General features: G+C 41.9%; 1 protein-coding gene across 1 annotated transcript; it reads right to left on the bottom strand.

Moving 5' to 3' along the window:
- Nucleotides 1–680: 680 nt before the first annotated feature.
- Nucleotides 681–18,018, bottom strand: ehmt1a (euchromatic histone-lysine N-methyltransferase 1a). The gene is made up of 23 exons (XM_010736985.3): nucleotides 17,669–18,018; nucleotides 16,953–17,397; nucleotides 14,311–14,455; nucleotides 13,629–13,711; nucleotides 12,416–12,620; nucleotides 11,989–12,134; nucleotides 11,703–11,846; nucleotides 10,773–11,080; nucleotides 10,593–10,664; nucleotides 10,418–10,506; nucleotides 10,182–10,288; nucleotides 8,740–8,862; nucleotides 7,731–7,832; nucleotides 7,506–7,610; nucleotides 6,723–6,877; nucleotides 6,242–6,409; nucleotides 4,427–4,571; nucleotides 3,590–3,667; nucleotides 3,386–3,501; nucleotides 2,769–2,855; nucleotides 2,566–2,644; nucleotides 1,268–1,443; nucleotides 681–1,171 (listed from the first exon to the last, which is right to left on the bottom strand). Exons 2-23 carry the CDS (start codon nucleotides 17,337–17,339, stop codon nucleotides 1,075–1,077), a joined length of 3,117 nt encoding a protein of 1,038 aa, XP_010735287.2. The 5' UTR covers nucleotides 17,340–17,397; nucleotides 17,669–18,018; the 3' UTR covers nucleotides 681–1,074.
- Between the last annotated feature and the right edge of the window lie 3,448 nt (nucleotides 18,019–21,466).

The following is a 21,466-nucleotide window of genomic DNA, read 5'->3' as shown; positions in this document are numbered from 1 at the left end:
TAGTGGGAAAATGTGCTAAACCCCTCACTATAAAAAAAATGAAAAAAATATTTAAATGATTTATTGATTAAAAAAAAAAAAAGGAACCATACAGGGCAACTGACATATAATTTTAATTATATTTATGTATTTACACAGGTTTAAATCAACTCAAACAAATGGCATGGAATGTGTCTGTCTCTATGTCATGATGTCATGTTATGCTATATTATTATGTCATGTTGTGTTGTGTCATGTTATTGTATTGTTATGTTATCATGTCACGTCATCATGTTATATTATGTCATATTAGTTTACATTATGTCATGTAATGTCTCCTAATTTGCCCCCAGATTGTGCTTGTGAAGAAATTAGAGAAAATGTAATAACATTTTTTAATGATTAAAGCCTTTCAAAGTGTACCAAAATGCACTGTCATTCAATGATCTATCAATGGTCGATTGATGCAACTATAAAAAGATTTAGTTTGTGCTTGTGTACAGTCATTATAATGTCCAGACGAGCAAGTATTGTGTTGTTTTCACACTGAAGTTCAGGATGCTTCAGTGGATTCCAGCAGGTCTCATAAAATCTCTGAATAATTTCATTTGTTTCACTCCAAAATGATCTCAGATGGGGATCGTAGGAGAAGAATTTGTCAGTTCAGTGCTGAGTCAATGATTCCACACTAAGACAAAAAAGATGATTTAAAATGTGTTTAATTGCTAATTAGACATGTACTGTAGTAAAAAGCACGTTCATAGATGAGATCAGACTACCAAAAACATTACTTCACTTCATTAATCAATGAATACAACTCACATGAATGTTGAAAACACCTGGTTTGTTTAACCTGATTGCTGGCTCTTTAAAAATAGTTCAGCCCACTCTCTCATGGAGTACTTCTGGCTGGTGCCACGCTACATTCTTCCTTATAAAGAAAAGTATCATTAGATGTATAAATCAAACCTCTTCATACTTCATCAAAGCATGATTGTTACATGGGATCTGGTTCAGAAGGCAGTGTTTCTGACATTAGACAGGTCACAGAATTTGTCCAGACAGACAGAGGGAGCCGTGGTCAACGGTGACTTTCTATCTGCTAGCAGCTGAGTGGCGACACTTGAGCGACCCACAATGGCAGCTGAAGAACTTGCTCTTCACCCTCCAGTAGTGATCGCCATAATCAAACCTGGCAAGGAAGAGACACCAGTCCATCATATTATCTTTATTTGAACATTTTAGGAAAAGGAGGAGAAGGATGAGGCTGTTTTTTTCCACCACTCACCCTATCTGGTCTCCAGCTTTAATGGGCCTGCTGGAGAAGAAGGCTATCCTGGGGAAGCGTAGATCCTGGTGCATGGTGAACACCCTCACAGCCAGCACGTTTGGCTCACAGAGATGGTTGATGAAGCGGCCGATGTTGCCAAAGAGTCTTGCATCGATGCAGTGCACGTCTCCCACCTGCACAAGACAATGACCAGAGAGAGTCACAGCCGCGCCTAACTTTAGGTTTGTGTAATGACGCCCTTCAATCTGGTCCGAAAACTCTTTAAAATACAAAACTGGTGTCTTATTTTCATTTTTCTTAGTTGATACCAAGTCGGACCTTCAGACAGGTTGTAAACAAGCCAACATTTGCACCTGCTAGAGCAGCTCCCAAACTGGGCGCAGGCTCCCCTGAGGGGTGAGTGTCCCAAATATTGTTGAAACTGTTGAAATGTTTCTGATTTCCAAAGAGACAACTTTTGAACCACAGCCCTTACATGCATGTAGCCTTCTCACATAAAAGAGGCAACCTGACATGTGATTTCAGATTAATTCTACCCTGCTGCCATCAACAGGCTGTGGTCCAAAGATCAGCCACAGGCTGTAAGAGCATGAAGAATGCTGCTGACAGGAGACAGCGCTGAGCGGTGTGGGCATGAGCTACACTGCGGGACACATCCTGACAAAGCAACATAACAGCACATGCACTCGATACCTTTTTCGCAAACACGTCTGCCCACGTTGTTGGATATTTTACAGGTATATATTTGTTATACTGGTGGTGTGGACAGAGCCAGCATGTACAGTTACTGCTTTACTCAGATAAGTTTGATTGTGGGTCTGTTTGATGAAGAGTCTCACTCCTTACTCACACGTAAGTAGGTGACACACCTACTTTTAGGTCACTGCCTCCTGTCTGCGCTGTCCTAACCTGTTAACAGTTGCCAGGAGATGGTGTTCAGACAGAGACACTCTAAGAGAGTAGGCAAGAGGAAAAATGTTTTGGGGGAGCCAATGATGACATCGAGCTTATTAAAACTCATTTTGAGTTATGTTTGTCATCGACTTTGTGCAGGTGCAGAGAGGAAAACATGCTGCCTCTGCAGAAACTGATGTAAACAGCTTTGTGAGAGCGATGCCACTGTTAGAACCAACTTTTAAATCACTCTTACAACTCCTTATTAAAGACTGTGTGCATGACTCATACAACCCCATGATTTTAACTCATCTGATTCTACATACACCGCATGTAAAACCATTTCTAAGGACAGTAACAATAATACACGAGTTAAACATTACATAACAAAGTTCAGTCACCTTGTTGTCGAGGGTGAAGAGGAAAGAGTCATTCTCCCTTTTGTCGGCCTCAGAGTCAGAGATGATCTCACCGACATACCTGTGGAAGCATTAGGGAGGGAAAGAGCTCAGAGCGCCGCTTCTCTTCAATATTTCATGCTGTAAAAAAAAAAAAAAAAACTGAAATGAATTTGGTCGTCTCTCTTCTGACAGCCTCTCCTCACTCGCAAATGAATGTTCCTTGAGGGATATCCTGCATGGCCTTCACTCCCCAGCCCATCTTCTGTGTCTTGAAGAGCTGCAGTCTGACTCTGAAAACACACAGCAAGGCAATTATCTCATCCAGCAGCCGACGGGATGGCAGGAACATTAAGGCAAGAAAAATGACACTGATGATCACAATGTAGAGAGAGCTTTCCCTGGAAAGACAGAGACTGAGTCCCTTTTTCTATTGGCAGGGAACAAAACCACCACCTGGTAGCCAAGTCCTTAGAATGTGCATGTAAGTGAAAATCGTCCAGTAGTTTTCCTGCCAACTGACAAACAAGCAGCACCTAAAACATGAGCTCTTTGGTGGTGGTCACTATGTCAGTAAGTGGAAACAGCGATTCACAGTGTCTGTCACCTGTGATAACAGCAGCTTCAGTTATACTGCAACACACTGCTGCTCTCAGTCTCATTAAAGAAAAAACATTCTGAAATGTCTTCTGTGAAAGAAAGGGACCTCGGTATGTCAGTGGTCTAACAAATCACAACAGGATTTTATCCAGATGTGTATAGTGTGTTTTTTTTTGGTTTACATCAGTGATGACAGATTAAGAGAGCTGTATCTGTAGGTCACCTCAGTCCGTTCTGGACAACTCGGTTCCTGCAGTTCCTCCAGCAGGAGCAGGCGTGGTTACACTCAAAGAGCACAGGGGGCTCGCGCTGACAGAAGTCCAGAGGTAGTCTGCCCTCCTGCACAGGCACCAAGAGACACGTCACAAACCACTAACAGGCGTTCAAAGATTCTTTACAATCTTTGTGTGGGTGTGCGTGAACTTACACTGTCATACCAACATCGCAGGCTGAGCTGACCACACACACAGGTACTGGATGCGCAGTCGTCTGTACAGCTGCAGTGCTGAATGACACAATCAGTGAGCATTAGAAATCACGTGACAGTTTACAGCTTTTATCTTACAATACTGGATTATCTTTTTGGTGTCATTTCATGTACATTAAATGAGCGAAAAGGTTCCCATCTTACCCCGTTAAACTTTCTCGTTTTAGCTCTGCTTTAAAGTTTCTTTGCTTACATACCAGAGTAGTCTGGACTAAGAACACAACTAAGTTATCAGTTACTTTTCTAAATCCACATGAACCACTCTTCACAGGAACATGAATTAGATCCACCAGACAAAATCATGACTGGTGTGTTAACTGCATGCCACATTAATCAGAGCACATACAACCAGATTGCCCCCTCAGTTAGCGTATGATGAGTAGCATCTTAAAGGCTGGTTTTTATATGGAGTCTGGCTCAGTGGACACAGAACAAAAACGGCATCACAGATCTGTTTGAACTGAATATTCTCTTTAGCGCTGCTGAAACTACAGAATCTATCAGCACGTTAGTGTGTTGGGTGTCGAGCCCATTTGTAACTGGTACCAGCACCGGCGTTTCACAGCTGCAGATTAATCCACATTTGGTGCTCCAGTGAGTATTTGTGGCAGCAGTGTAACAGTGTGGCTCACTGATGTGTTTTTTAATGGAGCAGAAAAAGAAAATATCTGGCTTGTTAACAATAAGAAAACTGTAGGATGTAACCAGACTTCTTCTTAATAGAGATATTAAATGTATGTTTTCAGAGAACTGTAATAAAGAGAGTTCAAATCTCACCTGTAAGTGAGTGATGTCCTTGTCTATGTTCAGTGGGGAGGTCACACAGTTGTCTGGAATGTATTTAAAGTTTTCAGGGCACGGCTCACTGTCCACACCATTAACACATGTGATAGGAACGGCCTCGTACCCTCGAGAAATGTCCCTGAGAGAAGAGGTGAAAAAATGTTGTTTTAAAAATCAGATTCAAATATGTACGGTAACAAGAGTGAACAACTCAACTGCAAACACGCCGTGGAAAAACTGACAAGACTTCATGTATTAAAGTACCAATTCTACAACTAGTAGTGTATGTGAAAGGAGCATGTCAAAAGTATCGATACATGGATGGTTTTCAATAGCACTTCTTAAAATGCATCATTAGATTATCAAAAGTACTTAAGTTATGAGAACAAAACAGATCGACAATTAGATTTTCAACAAGGCTGCAAAGATGAAGCAAAGGAGAAAAAAATGTTTGAATAGTAATAACAATGTTAATTATTATTTTATTATTACAATGTTTAAGCAACTTTTTCTGTCACCTTTGTGCCTAGGACTCTGCCTCCAGTCTTATTGGCAGCTCTGTACTTAACACACAGATGTGAGATTGACGATGATGATCTTATCTCAAGGCCGTCTCCGCAAAATGTACAGCTTTATACTTTCCTGTTTTAAGCTCATTGTTTTGGTGGAACAGTCCACACCTTTTTGGTTCATTCCCACATCCACCATCAAGATATCATCATTTCCAGTGACAGAAAGCAGCTGTTGTTATTCGTGTTAGTGGCTCGAAGGAACTGTCAATCTGGTCTGGTCCAGACTGAAATATCTCTACAACTGTTGGAGTGTGGACATTCATAATCTCCATGTTATGAAATTTTCTGTCCTTAGGTTACATGAGGTCACGTGTGGGCCTTGAGGTCCGTGGCGGTATTAGTTGTTTAGCTTTGCTTGAGGACATCAGGTGCCAGTCTATCTCAACACTGTGGTGGCCAGAGTCGAAGGAACTGAATGTTGTCTTCCTATACATAATAGATAGCTTGCCGTTGACTTTTCTTTAACATAAACAGACAACAGTGTCTCCAGACTAGAATATGTTGACAATAACACCTCCATGGGTAAAGACATTATCTTTGGCTAGTTCTGGGCATATAGTATTTGTGGTGTTATCTTGGGGTTTAAAGTCTATCCACCAGGATGAGTTTGGCAGAATGTGAGACAGACTCAGGCACTTCTGATGAACTTTTAGAGTGTCTCTAATTCCCCTTGGCCAAGCGTCAATAAATAATAAAGCATAAGACATCTTTCTTCCCTCCTGACCTCACCATTGACCTTTGACTCCAGCAATTTCTCCACAACACCCGAGAGTTTGAATCCAAATGACTCTGATGATCCCTTACTTTCAATCTCACACCATCTTCAGGTCAACTTTTTCTAACAAGCTAAACTGCGATGGTGATCCCTGTACAAACATTATACTTGCTCAGCATTAGAATGTTAGTATTGTCACTGTTAGCATGTTGTTTCTATTTCTGTAAAGGCAATTATTTGACCTCCCCACAGAACTCGTCAAATTCTCCGACACTCCCTCTAAGTGTGTGTTCATAAGCAAGACGGTAGAAACATCTTGACCCACAGAGGAACTATGCCAATGAAAACCACCGGAACAGAGATGATAGCATACAGCAGCAGTATGTATTAATTTGTTCTATACCTGCATGTAATATTGGAAAATAAACATTAATATTGTTTTATAGCCCAGCACACACACACACACACACACACACACACACACACAGACACAGACACAGACACAGCAGGACTGCCGTCTACCTGCTGAGCACTCTCTCCCCTTGACAGTCCCTGCCTCTCCTGGCATCAGTAAGCTTCTTGTTGGTGTTAAGCGCCGTCCACACCTTGGAGCCGAAGGTGCTGCAGTCTCGAACCGTCTCTCCCTCCTTGTTCCTGTGATTGACATCGGCTCCACGAGACAGAAACAACCTGAGGATGGGAGGACAGGGAGATATTTTTGGAGCTTTTCATTTCATTTGATAGAGATAGCTGGAGAGTGACTGGAGAGAGGAGAATGACATGCACAGGTCGGAATCAAACCCTGGGCCGCTGCAGCAAGGACCGAGAAAGTTTGCAAAGAAAATGTGAATTGTAATGCATGAATACTTGTTTCTCAAACGTGCCCCCCCCCCCTTCTGTGAGCATGTTTTGTGATTTTCTAGACACGCCCCTGACTGGTGTACAAAGGTCTGTGTAATGCAAGTGACCTTTGTTCCCCTCGACCACACACACACACACTCACATCACACACTCCAGGTGGTTCTCTCTGGCAGCGACATGAAGCGGTGAGTCACCGTGAACGTTGACAGCGTTGAGGTCACACCGAGCATCCAGCAGAGACTGGGCGATGTCATCGCAGCCCGACAGAGCCGCCCAGTGCAGGCAGACGTTCTCCTCCTGAACAGGGAAGCAGATGAGAGGTCAGCGCTGATACCGTGTTCTAACAGAGGCTAAAGTAAGAGAACAACAGAGGTGACAGAGCACATAACACAGAAGATCATCAGGAGGAACCTAACCTATCAAGGTGTATGCTAATAAAATAATATAGTTTGCAATGAAGTTAGATGCTAAAAAACAAAGCAGTCCATGACAGAAGACCATCAAGGTGACAAGAGAGTAACAGAGAGGGAAGACTAAAGATTAGGTTGTCTGTTGTCGGATGATACTAGACAGCGACCTGCAGAAAGATCCTGAGGCAGCTGTTGGAGCTGGAGCAGAAGACGGTACAAAGCATGCGTCCTGGCTTTGCTTTGCTTTGCTTTGCTTCCGTGCCAGACCTTCTGTCTGCTTCTCCAAACTGGGTTCACACTACCTGCTGTCTACTGGTACTGTACTGTAGTTATGAAACACCTCTCATTTTTATCATTCTTTGTTCAAGGGGACACCACACATGTAGCCTCTCAGCTTCTTCAGTGTCCTGTGCTTACATTTCAATACCTACAGAGTTGTCCTTGCAGAGCTGCAACGCTGTATCAAGTGTGACAACAGAGTGTTGTGGCTGCAACAGCGTGTCGCATGCACTGACCTTGTCTCTGATGTTCACGTCGGCTCCTTTGGCCAGCAGCAGGTGGACCAGCTCCTTGTGCTTGTACTCGATGGCCCAGGTGATGGGGGTCCACCCCCCGTCATCCTGCACAGACACAACCTGTGAAACTCCTGCAAAGGTTTTCGCTAACACGCAACGCAACGCAACATCAGCAGCAGTTAGTAAATGAAGGTGGTGAGTGTGTGTGAGTGTGTGTGTCTTTACCTGACAGTTGATGTATTTGGATGCCTTGGAGAGCAGATGATGGACTATGTCATAATGTCCCAGTTTAGCTGCCAGATGCAGACAGGTGAAACCCATGATATCCTGTTATGACAACATTATTCACAATGAACAACACCGCACTGCTGCCACCACTGTGCCAAAAGGAAGGGCATTTCATCGGCTTCAACCCTCTACCAGTGATTTTTAAAAACTAATCTGTTAATTGTTCATTAAAGGTCCAGTGTGTAACATTTTAGAGGATCTATCAGTAGAAATGTATATAATAACCACAGCAATGTTTTCATTAATGAGACCGGCATGTTTCTACAAACCCAGAATGACTACAGGCTGCACCTTTAAAATAGGTCAATAAGCAGCCCTACTTCTGCTGAACTACACAAGAAGTTGATGTGATTGACATTAACTAGTCCTGTGAGAGATACCAAAGATGATCTATAACAACTGAAACTAAAACAACTTTCTGAACATCTCTGACACAACACAGTCTGGGTTATCCATCAACACTGTGTTCACAACACTCCCAAATAAGGTTTGGAGATCACACAGGAGCCATGACGTGTTTCATATCATTGTTGGAGGCTGTAATGCAGCTAATGTAGCAATCTCCTGCTATAAAAATCTTTGGATATACTTCTGAACTGTATGATCAGCTGCAACTTTCATGATTCGTGATTTTTGTACTTGATTCAGTCTCTATCAAGATCGATGTATATGTGTGCATATGCGTGTGTGTGTGTGTGTGTGTGTCTGTGTGTTCGGTCTGTGTGAGACCAAGCCAGACTAAAGTGGATGTGGTTTAGGGACACACTGGCCTGACTATCCCTCTGCCTCAGCACAAAAAGGACGGAGCAGTGGCAGCAGTTGATGTCGTGAGACTGCACTGAGTGATGAATGAAAAAGCAGAAGTCGACATGAGCACACATCAGGCTGGCGAGACAAGTTGACGCTGACCGAGCGAGAGACGAGTGAGTGTGTGCCGGCGACACACCTTGTGGCTGACAGCTGCTCCGGCTCTCAGCAGGTACTTCACCGTGTCCAGATGGTTATTTTCACAGGCCACCATCAGCGGCGTTCTCTGCTCCTCATCAAACATGTCCAGGTTGGCTCCAGCCTGAGTGTGCACAGCATCAACATTGCTAATTAACAACAGGATTTAGCATTTTGGTTACAGCTGATGATCAACACAGGGCGCTGTCTCCTGCAGCTTTAAAAACATGTAAGTCATTTCACTTGCTCCACACTAGGGTAAGGAAATGGTTAACTTTTGACAGTTTAGCTCAAGTATGTTGTTAATTGTTAAATACATGTTCCAGCTCTGCATCCTTCTGATGGATCCAGGCTGGTATTTATCAAGCGTCCCCTGACCTACAAAACCACCCCTGCCTCAGAGTCGGAGCAGAGTTGGAGCGTCCTAAAAGCATGAGATGGATTCAATCAGACAGAGTCTGGGAGAGTGCGGGGTTGCTGCTCTCCTGACACCCTCAAAGGAGAAAGAAAAGGTTGCAGTTTCCTCACAGTTCACCTACTGATGTAAAAAACAATGCTCTTTTTATTTGTAGGCTTTACGTGTGCAGACATAGATACAGATATGCAGTATGTGTATAGACGATAATTAAGCTATCGAGGTTATGTATGTAAAACTGATGTGAACATAAAAAACAGCTTAAATCTATTCATATGCAGCATAACACCATTCGTATCAGGCTGTAAGTAAACACTGACAGGCATTTAAAGCACATTTACATTTAGTTAATCAGGGTACAGTGTGACAAAGACATGATAGTGCAGCAATAAGGAGGCCTACTACTATTACAGAATCAAGGTCCAGTTGCAGAGGAGGATAGATTGAGCATCTCCACTTGTTGGTTCTTTTGGAAAGGAGGTCCTCTCCGAAGAGCTGGATCTTTAAGAGGTTTTTAAAGGTAGAGAGGGACCCCCCTGATCTGGTAGGAACTGGTAGACAGACGAGAAAAGTCTGGATTGTCCTGAGCGTACGGGTGGCAGATCCAGGCATCATTTGACAATATGTACTTTATATACATTTAAAGTAGTACCTGTGTGACCTAGTCAGCTGCAAATTGCATATATTGTGCAATATTGCACACGCAGCATGATGAAGCAAACACTTAGGAAACATGTCATTTATCTTCTCTTCACACTGTTTGATTCACTTTTCAACTGCACCTGTGAACCTGTGTCCTTATAGGTGTGCTAAACCTCATTATTCCACTTCTTAAACATCACTGTACCATCTGTAGATGAAAGCATGATTTGGATGAATGCAGCTCGATTCATTACTGCTTAAAGTTAAGTTAGGAGAGTTGTAATCCCGAGCCTAAACACGCATCACTGAGAATTTCTGGTTGATATTTGATCCTGATAAATACAGGTGCTGAGGTGCTGCCTGTAGTGAAGCCACGGTCTCCTCACCTGGACCAGCATGTGGCAGACCTCATGGTGACCCTCGGCGGCTGCTGCATGAAGAGGAGTGCGTTTGTTTTGGCCCTCCATCAAAAAGTTGGGGTCCTTGCCATCAACTGTAATGTACAGAGTCTGGTGTCAGTGTGATGCAATTGTCACACACACACAGACAGACACACACACAGACACACACAGACACACACAGACACACACAGACACACACAGACACACACAGACACACACACCTAAGAGATGGATGACCTTCTGGAGCTCTCCCTGTTTTGCAGAGATGTACAGCTGTCTGGTGGGATACTTCACTTTCTTTGGTTTCAGGCTAAACAGAAGAAAGTGTAAATGGTTGTGGCACACTTCACTTCTTTGCAAACAGATGTCAAAACACTTCATGGTCGTTACTCTTACTTCTCATCATCCAGTGCCATCAGGATGTTCTCCAGTGACTCTTTGGGTCTGTGGGCAGCCTCGCCCTTTAACCTAAATGAGCAGAAAGATTTTTATATGACCAGTTTATGTGAATTTAGTGATTTCAAGAAGGAAGCGGTGTCTCCATCTTGTCCATTTGAGAAGATGAGATGACGTTACCTGCTCGGGCTCTCCTCTCTGCCCCTCTGTGGCTCACTGGTCTTCTTAGCTCTGAGTATCTGTGGGACAGCGGGTGTGGTTGGTACTGATGGCAGCGTTGCCACAGTGGGCACAGCTGGAAGAGACGGCCCCGGACCTGACTTGGGTACAGAGGGCGATGGATCAGCCTTCAGCACTGTGACCTCCTTCGCCCCGCTGGCATCCTCGCCGCAGTGGGGGCAAAACTTGAGATCCTTCAAGATGGAGGCGCAGTCGCGGTGAAAGCGGTGGGAGATGCTGCCGTACGGCCTGCACTCCATGAAGGTGCCCTGTCGATGGAGCAGGAAACACTGGTCAAGTCTGAGTTCACACTACTTCCACTTGAAATGGCTTCAAATACTATTTTATCTATTTCAACTTTTAACTGTTTATCTCCTACTTTTGCCTACCTGTTTATTACTTTTAGCTACCTGTTCATGACTTATGGCTACCTGTTTATGAACTCTGGCTATCTGGTTACTACTGCTACAAGTATCCCTAGTTGGGAGTCGAGTTCGAGGATGGGTGGAGAGAGAGAGGACAGAGAGGAGGAGGAGGAAGCAGAAGATCAAGACAGAGGAACATGAAAACAAGATGAGAGTGCGATGTAGATGGAAATAATAAAAAAAAATAGGTAAGAGAAACTGAAAGGTGGAAAACCAGGAAAGTTTAGAAGAAAGACACAAAGAACAAAGAAGGAGCTGGACAAGAGACAACAAAGTAAAGAAAAAGGAGAAACATGGAGGAGGAAATGATGATTGAGTTTATATGATTTATAACGATGTAGCTGAGGTCTGACTGAAATGTTTTTTGGTGTAATCCTCAGGGATATGTCATCTAAATAAATACAGTTTAGTACTGATAGCAGGCCTTGATGTGTCCACAATATCAGTGTGCTTTGTTTCTCCTCACCGTCCTGCAGAAAAGCCCACAGCCGGGGCAGCACTGGTGCTTCACCATGCCGGCCCGGTGATCCTCACACAGAACCAACAGATGGACTGTGTTGGAAGGTCGCATCATTTCCTGCTTCATCACTCGCCTCTGGCAGCGACTCAGCTGTGGAGAGAAAAATCACAAATATAACCGACCATACTTTCTAACTGGTGGTTCTACTGGTTCTAACCTCACCCAGTAACTAGCTGTACTGTATACAGCATGTTCTCCTACACATATTTATTGTTTCTCAGCTGATCTTTACCATTCCATCTGTGCTTTCCATGGCCATGCAGGTCTGATCCAGTGCAGACAAGTTTCCTCCACTGTAAGGAGTCTCCATACGACAGCAGCAGAGTGGTAACTCCTCCGCCAGGTCTGTTTCTGTCACCTCAGCATCCACTGCTACACCTGCAAACACACACACTATGATTTCTACTGCAGGGATCCAAATGTATTCAGTAGAGCACTGGTTCCTAACCTTTGACCTTCAGGGAGCCCTTTTCATCACTGAGTGAACTGATGGGCCCTGACCAGGTCACATACTTTAGACATTTCATAAATATATTCAACTCAATTTAAAGTCAGACCCTTAGGTGCTAGGCCTCTACGGAACCAGTGCTGTAGAGAAACATGATGAATTTAGATGATCTTAAATAAATGCTATGAGGTCAGTGACATGCTGTTATCACCAGACAGCGGAGGTGAGAGCAGCTCCTCCTGAGCTTTCAGGTCCAGACAGTCCAAAGTCAGCTCTGTGTATTCAACACGGCTGCCCTCTCCAGGTTCCACCTCCATCTGTGATTTGGGTTCTCCGGCCTGTGGGGTCTCTGGTAGAACCACTGCCTTCTCATCTTCTGCAGGCTTCTTCTCCACACTGACTCCTGGCTTCTCTTTCTGATTGTCAAAAAGAATGGCATTAGTATATCTTATTACTTTAATATAAATGGTTAAAGAGAATGTATAGAACTCTTGTTCGGCTTCATCATATGTCTGCCAATATTCCAGATGTTTGCTCTAAAGATACTCTATTTATTTCACTGTGGGAAGATCCAAAACTCCTGGAAAGATGTTAGAAAATCCTTTGTAAACATGTTTAATACCAAAGTCCCATTACATGCCTCTGCATGTTTGTAATATATCCAAATAACTTTATTTAAACATCGGGTAAAAACTAACATCTGGACTTTGGACTTCTTTAAGCCAGGATGGCTATTGCACTATGTTGGAAGAGAACGACTGCAGGACCGATCATTATTGGCTGATATATGGCCTCTAAAAAGGTTGACCAGACGAGCCAATGAGATGACTTCAGTGAGACGTTATAGCAGTCTCAGAAGCCACTGGCTACTGTCTGACAATAATTTAGTCTCTAGAAGCAATGGTCAATGTTTCTAGGCTTCAGGTAGTGTATATGTGGAAAACCTTCCTCTGCAGCTAACTATGCAGATAACTGGAGACATGAGCTAATAAACGCTAAACCTTCCACCTATTTTGCTCTCTGCACGGTCTGCATGCAACCAAAGTCCGCTCAAACCTGACTACTCATACCACAAACAGCTATATAGTTTTAAGATGGTTCATCCAATCACAGAAGGCCCAATTCCCAGATGGTTCAGCAGCACATAGTGGCTTTATGTGAGAGTGATGTATGCTCGCTGCTAGTAATAATAGATAAATTGATGTCTGACTCCAGACTGAAGATGAGATCTTTTTCACATGACGTGCCCAGGTCTCTTTTCCCATGTTCCCTGTCACTCTCTACAGGTTGTAAACATCATTTGAAAAATCAATATTGTATAAAAGCACACATATTGTTTGAGGCATTCATTTGCTCTCCTGGTATACCGACAGTCACCTGGTAGAAGGTCTGATGTGCGGGAATAAACTAATAAAAGAACCTGCCTTCTCCTGCTGTTTAAGCACCTTGGCCTTCTTCTTGGGGACCAGGTTGTACATTCCCATCTTCCTCTTCCTCTTCTTCACAGCTGGGAAAAGCACACAGAGTGAGCTTAGATGGAGGCCACACTTCATCAACAGACCACAAGTTACATTGAGGCCCAGAAAATACACGTATTCATGGAAGAAGTTAGAGTCACAATGTCATTACTACAGTAATACAAGCAGCTAATGTGCATATAATATAATATAATACACTTAAATTTCACAATGAACTTTTGCAGCTGCTGTATTTCTGCCCAGAAGTTGATATTTTTAATAATGTGTACTGTGTCTCATTTAAACTGTATGCACGTTTAGAAATCCAGTATGTCAGACTTAGGGGGCTCTGTTTACAGATTATGGCAGAAATGGAATATAATATTCTGTTGTCTTTTTGTTATCTTAGAATGAAACTTTTTCATCTTTTACTGAGTGCCATCTGTCTACAGTAGCCAGGCACAGGCCCGTGGCTCCTCTTCTCCTCTTTCACACTGGGAGGGAGAGGGTGGGGCGAGGACGGTATCAACCAGCAACTACACAGCTAGATGCCACTAAATCCAACACACCGGACCTTTAAATCTACATCTCTCTGCTGCTGCAGCAACATATTCTCCATCAGGGATCTTTAAAAAAAGGACCAACTAACCTGACTGAGGTTTGTTGGACGTGGAAGCAGCTGTCCTCTCTTGGTCTTTCTGGTTGTGACGAGGCGTCGTGTTAGCTGGTGGTCCAGACTTTGATGAGTCTGTCAGGCTTGACCTTTGTGCCTTCCTGCCAGGAGGTTTTGGAGACTAAAACAAGACAACATACTTTATTTATTTAATAAATGAGTAAAGAGAGGACAGGAATATTGAATTCCAGAGGTGCAGTACAGTGGTCCCTTGTTTATCGCGGGGGATACATTCTAAAAATAACCCGCAATAAACGAAATCAGCGAAGTAAGTTTTACAATTATTATCCATGTTTTAAGGCCGTAAAACCCCTAACCACACACTTTTATACACCTTTTTACATGCATTTTGTACAGTACTCCCTTAGTTAATCAGAAGGCAGAACACATGTGCGGTTCTCCCTTAGCCAATTTAGGACGCAGAACACAATGCGCGTTCATACTGTACAGTACACTGTAAAAAAAAAAAGTATGCAAAATTACACTAAAAAATCCGCGAAACAGCGAGTCCGCGAAAAGTGAACCGCGTTATAGCGAGGGACGACTGTATATACTGTATGTAGTATATGTTACTAGGGGGGTAAATTATCATGTGGGGGTCAACATTTGACTATTTTAAAATATAATTATTATCTCTCCTCCCTGCTAGTATTGCCAACTTGGCAACTTTCTTGACAGTTTAGTGACTTTTCAGACGATCAGGGAAAGGCTGAGAAATATAAATTTAGTATTATATTGTAATTCATTCCCATTTGGTGAATATGAACTACATATTAGCTGCCTAAGTGCGTAATACTTTCTGGTCTTGGTCTTGCCTCCATCTAAATGACTCAGTCTTGATCTTAGTCATGACTTTGTCTTGGCGTAGGTGGTCCTTACTACAATGCTGCTGTGTAATAATGATGAGTTTTAGTGTCTCAATAATCAAACAGAACATTCTCTGTTATATAACCTTAACAATATCTACTTCCTGACCACTTTTATTATTAAGGTCCAATTCAGAAGACTGGGTTTACAGTTAGGTCCATATATATTTGGAGACTGAGACTAGTTTTGATATTTTGGTTGTTTACCAAAATATATGTTCAAGTTTCAGTTAAATAATGAATATGGGCTAAAAGTGCAGTTCCTCAGCTTTAATTTGAGAGAAAGGGTTTAGGAAATACAACTCTTTAATATGTACAGCCTCTTTTTCAAGAGACCAAGAGTATGCGGGCTATTCCTTTATTATTTCATTAATAAGCAGGTAAAGGTCTGGAGTTGATTCCAGGTGTGACATTTGCGTGACACTGGAAGCTGCCCACAACATGTGGTCAAAGGAGCTCTGAAAGCTAGTGAAACAGACCATCCTTAGGCTACAAAAACAGAAAATCCATTAGAGAGATAGCAGGAACATTAGGAGTGACTAAATCAAGTTTGGTACATTGTAAGAAAAAAAGAACACACAAAAAGGCCTGGACGTCCACAGAAGACAACAGTGGTGGACGTCATGGTAAAGAAAAACCCCTTCACAACATCTATCCAAGTGCAGAACACTCTCATAACATTGAACCATAAGAGAAGACTTTACAGGAGCAAATACAGAGAGTTCACCACAAGGTACAAACTATTAATAACCCTCAAGAATAGAAAGATTTAGATTAGACTCTGTCAAAATTTGAAAAAGCCAGCCTAGCTGTGGAACATAAGCAGAACCTGAACCAGAATGACTGGAAGAAAAAGTATGGAGGAGGTTCGGACCAGCTCATGATCTGAGGCATACCACATCAACTGTAAAACACAGTGGAGGCACTGTGATGTCATGGTTTGCAATAGCACCGGTTCACTATTATTTATTAATGATGTAACAAAGGACAGAAGCAGCTGTGAGATTCTGTATCAGGATATACTGTTTGCTCAGATTCAGACAAATCTAGCCAAAGTTGGTTGGACGGTGCTTCACGGACAATGATCCAGAATGTACTGCGGGAGCAGTGAAAGTGGAATATTCTGCAATGATCAAGTCAATCACCTGATCTCAACCCAACTGAGCATGCAATTCACTTGCTGAAGACAGAACTTCAGGTAGAATGATCCACGAACACGCAACAACTGAAGACAGCTGCAATAAAAAGCCTGGCAAAGTATCGCAAAGAAGGAAACGCAGCATTTGGTGATGTCAGTGGGCTCTAGACTTCAAGCAATCACCACCTGCAAAGGATTCTCAACAGAATATTAAAAAGGAGCATTTTATTTATGATTATGTTCATTTGTCTGATTTCATCTGAGCTCCTGAAGTAAGAGGACTGTGTATAAAAACGGTTGCAATTCCAAAATGATTTATTCATTTTTTTGTTGAATTAAAGCTCAAAGTCTGCACTTCAATAGCATCTTGGCTGTTTCATTTAAAATTCATTGTGGTGGTGTGCAGAGCCAAAATGATTAAACTTGTGTCACTATCCCAGTATGTCTGGACTTAACTGTACTGAGCACTCTTCCAAATATTTGGATTAAGTTTATTTTACAGTTTATAAATCCTTTTCTACCTCACGATCCATTCTGAATTCTGAGTTGCAGTTGAACAAATGATCTGAAGCATTTTGTAGATGTTTTATATTGATTTGTGTGTATTCGTTTACCTTGACAACAAGAGGACTCCCCTGTGCTTTTGCTCCTGTTGTGGCCTCCATGGAGCCTGAACCGGCAGCGTGAGCCACTGATCTCCCAGCAGCCCCAGTAACACCAGCAGTGAGTCTCTCTCTGACAGGTGGAGAGGTCAGTCGACCAGGTGTGTCTCGAAACAGGCTGCCAGGAGATGTCAGCACTTTCCCAGAAGCTGCTGCTGCTGCTGGTCGTTTGCCACGTAGAGCTCCATCGCTCTTGCCTATGGATGAGCTGTGGAATGGGGTGATCTTTACCGTGGGCCTCTGAGCACCCTGTGCAGCTTGTCCACCCTTGGCACCCTTGGTACCCATGGACAGTCTTCCGCCTGGTCCAGGCCCTTCACTAGCTCCACTGGGATTCATTGCTCTCCTGAGGGGCTGATTGTTGAAAGCAGTCGGACACTGAGGATCTGAGCAGCACCTGACAAGTTGAAACAAGTTTGAGCAGACTCTTAAAAAACATCAAGGCACACCGTCAAAGTACAGAACAAACCGAGGAACTCTTTCATTACATAACAGTACATGTAATGCGTGTGTGCATCTCTGCATGCAGACAATGAATAGCGCACCACAACTAAACTTATCACATCTCTGCGTGACAAAGAGGCTCAAAGCTTGGAAGTAAATCACAGTTCAGCCTAGCAGCCCGGCACCGACTCATGAGACACGAACAGTGACCGTACACAACTTACAAACATCCAGACTTAGTCCAGACTAAGTTTCATCCTCCTCGCCGCAGTCTGTGCGGCTGCTGGATCCGACACTAACTTCAGGGATCATGGAGGGATGGATGGGACAGGAAGACAGCAGTTTCCACTTCCGCCCTCACCCGCTCGAGCACGTGACGGACGCTGTGTGCACGCGCCCTCACCGTGTCGGCAGGTGTAGCTGTTTGCCTCGTGTAGGTGTAGCTGCTTTGCTTCTGTGTGTAGCTGTCCACCGTGAAACTGTCGCCGTAGCTGCTCTGTCCGGTGTTCGGCACCGACGAGGTCCACCGTCTTATGCCAGTTTGAGCGGGAAAGGTGACGTAATGCGACCAACGCGAAAACGGAAGTAGATAGCAGCGAATCCTCTTAATGATGTATGTATTTATCTGGTGTCGAAGAGTAAGTACTCACTTCATGTTACTGTGAAATAAATTATGGTTACTAATCAAATGTTAATGTTCAACCAGAATTATATTGACTAAAGACAAACTATTTTTCTAAATGATATAAACATATTTAGAAATAAACGTGACATTTAAGGTTGAGATAATGTCCCCTGGTCATTTTCAATTCAAGCACTGTGTTTCTAAATGTACACTACTAATTATAATAATAATAATTTGTATTTATATAGCACCTTTTAAAAACAGCGTTTACAAAGTGCTTTGACAGACAGACATTTCTGCTCCAAAGAGTAAACATAATATTATGTCATCATGTGACTCATGTGACTGACAGTGTTGTGGGTAACGCGTTAGAAAGTAACGCGTACAAATTACGTTTTTCGTGTAACCTAACTCGATTAGTTTCGTGCGTTAAGCAATCAGTAACTTCGTTTTTTTAAAGTAATCCTCTGACTTTGTGTACCTCTGTCTTTGGAAATTAGACTGTAATGAATATGATTTAGGCTATTGGTGCGTTTTCAATAAAGATATGATAACCTTTGCAACGATCCCCGTGACTGCATTGTTTTGTATCTGATCTGGGGCTTTCATAGTATTTGCTTCCCATGTTTGGATGTGTTTTGCAGTTTTCAATCAGTTTTCACCTGTCAAAAACTGATTGAAGGCCAAATACAGTTAATGAAAGGTGATTTCTGCCTAAATATGACTTGATTTCATTTATAAGCTTCATAATATAAACACTAGAGCTCACAGGACAGCTTGAAATTCTTTTAAAGGATCATTACAACACAAAATGGGCTTTTTCACCTGGCAGAAATTGGTTGAAGGCCAAGACATTCAACAAGGTTGTCTTTTGAAATGTTGACAGTGCAGTGATTTAAAGTCATTTTGAGGCAGAAAATGTGATGATCTGTCATATTAGAATCAGATCACAATAGTGTTTATTGCTTACTTTACAGTCACAACGAAGTTGACTTTTAAGTTGTGGAGTTGTTGGAAGTAAAGGCCAGTGTGAGATGGAATGTGAGGTAATCTGTCACATATGATGCTTCAGGATAAAGACCAGTATTTTTAAGGCAGAATACATTGAAGGAAGGAGCTGCAATCAAGTTTTTATTTTATTTGGAGTTGAAATTAATGTTTTTTCTAAAAGTAGAAATACTCAAGTAAAGTATTAGCACCTTAAGACTGTGTTTAAGTAAAGTTATTAATCTGTTATAAAGATATTTTCTACAAAAACTGTAGGATCTATGATGGGCCCTGTATGTCCTGTCACAATATTCAAATGTATGCAGATGACACTGTAATTTATTGACTTGGTAGCAGCATGGCACAAGTAGTTTATGACCCACAGACTCCATGGTTCATGTAACATGGCTGTTTGCAACTGAATGTGTCTAAAACTGTATCCACGTTTTTCACCAAGATTATATACTTATTCATTTCATCCCAATCTGTGTATGAACCATACTTCTGCTTACAATAATATCCCTCATTTTATAGTCATGTATATCCATTAGCATTATCAGCCTCTGTACCTAACAGGGGTGTCTTTGTCTCTGTTAACTTTATTTTCTTTCTTTTTATTATTGTTCTGCATGCTTATACATGACCTCAAAATCTTTGCAATTTCAATTGTATTTTCTGTTTTTAGGGTGACTATGTGACATCTACAGATAAAAAATAGCCTCTTGGCTAACTCTGGTACATTCACAGAAATGTTTTATTGATGTGTGCACACAAATTGTAAAAACTGTTTGACACAAGTGACTTTCACAGATTTATTGGAATCCAGATAGTAGTTGGAAAACATTCAAAACAGTAAATAAATATAATGCACGTTTGATGAACTGGATCGAGACATATAAAAACATATTCACAAAACTTTATGATTAAGATAAATGGGTGATGTCTCATATTTATACAACTACTAAAACAATTCAGACACAGAAGATGTCTGGCATGTAGAAAACCAAAGAGGATATACTATGTAACACAATTTCTTTCAGGAAGCCATTACACAGCTGAAGGACCTGGAACTTGAACATGTATATTAAGATGTTGAACTGAATCATCTTGCAACAGCAATATCTATATTGTTCATCATAAAATTGATAACCCCTGATCAAAAGGAAATTTAAAAAAAGATCTTTCCAAACAAACCATTTTATCCGGTCTTAAATATTAAAACTCAAAACAAATGAAAAATAGGCCAGAAGAATAATGAGTTCACCTGTATAAAATAAGAACAATATCAGGCTACAGGAGATGGTTTGTTTTGTCCAGGTTTTCATGCAACAAACTTTTATAACTGACATCACAGATGCCATCTGAATAACCCACAACTAAAAATATGACTCCTGTTACTGTACAAAGAACAACAAAGAACAGCAAAGAAAACAAATCTGCATCCTGTCCCTCTTTTTCATTCAAAGTGCTAAAAGTACACCAAAACTGATTTTTAAAAAAAAAGGCTGTTGATTGGCTGTGGCTGGTCTGAAGAAGAGAATAATCCCGTTAGATAAGTAAAGGTACATGTTCACTGGGCAACAGAGTTCAACATCGATCCACTTCCACTACAAACCAGAACTCTGATTCTCTTTCATACAAGCTTGAAACCATTTAACCCTTGTAATACCAGGCGTCCTGTGTCTTACCATCATTTTGTTCAAGTTAGTTACAACCTTTTAAAATGACAGGACTCTTATTTTGGAAATGCATCAACATGGTACATGAATCGCAGCTTTAGTTCAACATTTTGTTTGATATCGGAGTGAATCGATGGATGTCATCGAGGTGGGAGGTTGCTGCTCTTCGTGCACTTCATGTGTTGCAGCTCTCATCATAAGAAGGAGGAGCCTCTGTGAGGAAACATCAGACCAGCTGGTGAGTACACAGGCAAACTTTTGTCAGATTGTTAATGCACTGAGCCTAAACCTGATAACTGATCATATACAGTATGTGTGTGTTACCTACAAAGACCTTCCTCTGTGCTTTAATTCAATTTTAGAAGTTATCTCATGACACTTTCCATATAGAGCAAGTCTAGATCGTACTCTTTATAATATAACTATGTTTACTCTCTAGCGTTGAGTTATGAATGCACTTATCGCAGGCAACAAATTTCACCAATCGGTTAGGCAGCTTGTACAGTATTTGTCCTGAGAGGTAAAACCCAGGGCACGGCACCACTCTGAATACTGAGTTCAGAAAATTTAGTCTGCCAGAAATTCTCTGGCTTCAAATTTGGCACACAGTAAAGATAAAAGGTGTTGGTTGGTTGTGGTCACTCTGTGCTCTAAGAGGTTAATAGCTTAAAAATGTAAATGTGGTCCATTTTTTCATGTTGGGAACTTTTCCCAGCAAATGAATTAGTGAG

The sequence above is a fragment of the Larimichthys crocea genome, chromosome III (assembly GCF_000972845.2).
Source record: "Larimichthys crocea isolate SSNF chromosome III, L_crocea_2.0, whole genome shotgun sequence".
In the NCBI taxonomy this organism is placed as follows: domain Eukaryota; kingdom Metazoa; phylum Chordata; class Actinopteri; family Sciaenidae; genus Larimichthys; species Larimichthys crocea.
This window is presented reverse-complemented; position numbering and strand designations above follow the sequence as displayed.

Excerpts from the sequence above, each read along its gene's own strand:
- ehmt1a (XM_010736985.3), bottom strand. The coding sequence starts at position 17,339 with ATGAATCCCAGTGGAGCTAGTGAAGGGCCTGGACCAGGCGGAAGACTG. Across the intron at positions 12,621-13,628 it reads TGCTTAAACAGCAGGAGAAG|AAAGAGAAGCCAGGAGTCAG; the intron begins GCAGGTTCTTTT and ends TTTGACAATCAG. Across the intron at positions 4,572-6,241 it reads GGGGAGAGAGTGCTCAGCAG|GGACATTTCTCGAGGGTACG; the intron begins GTAGACGGCAGT and ends CTCTTCTCTCAG.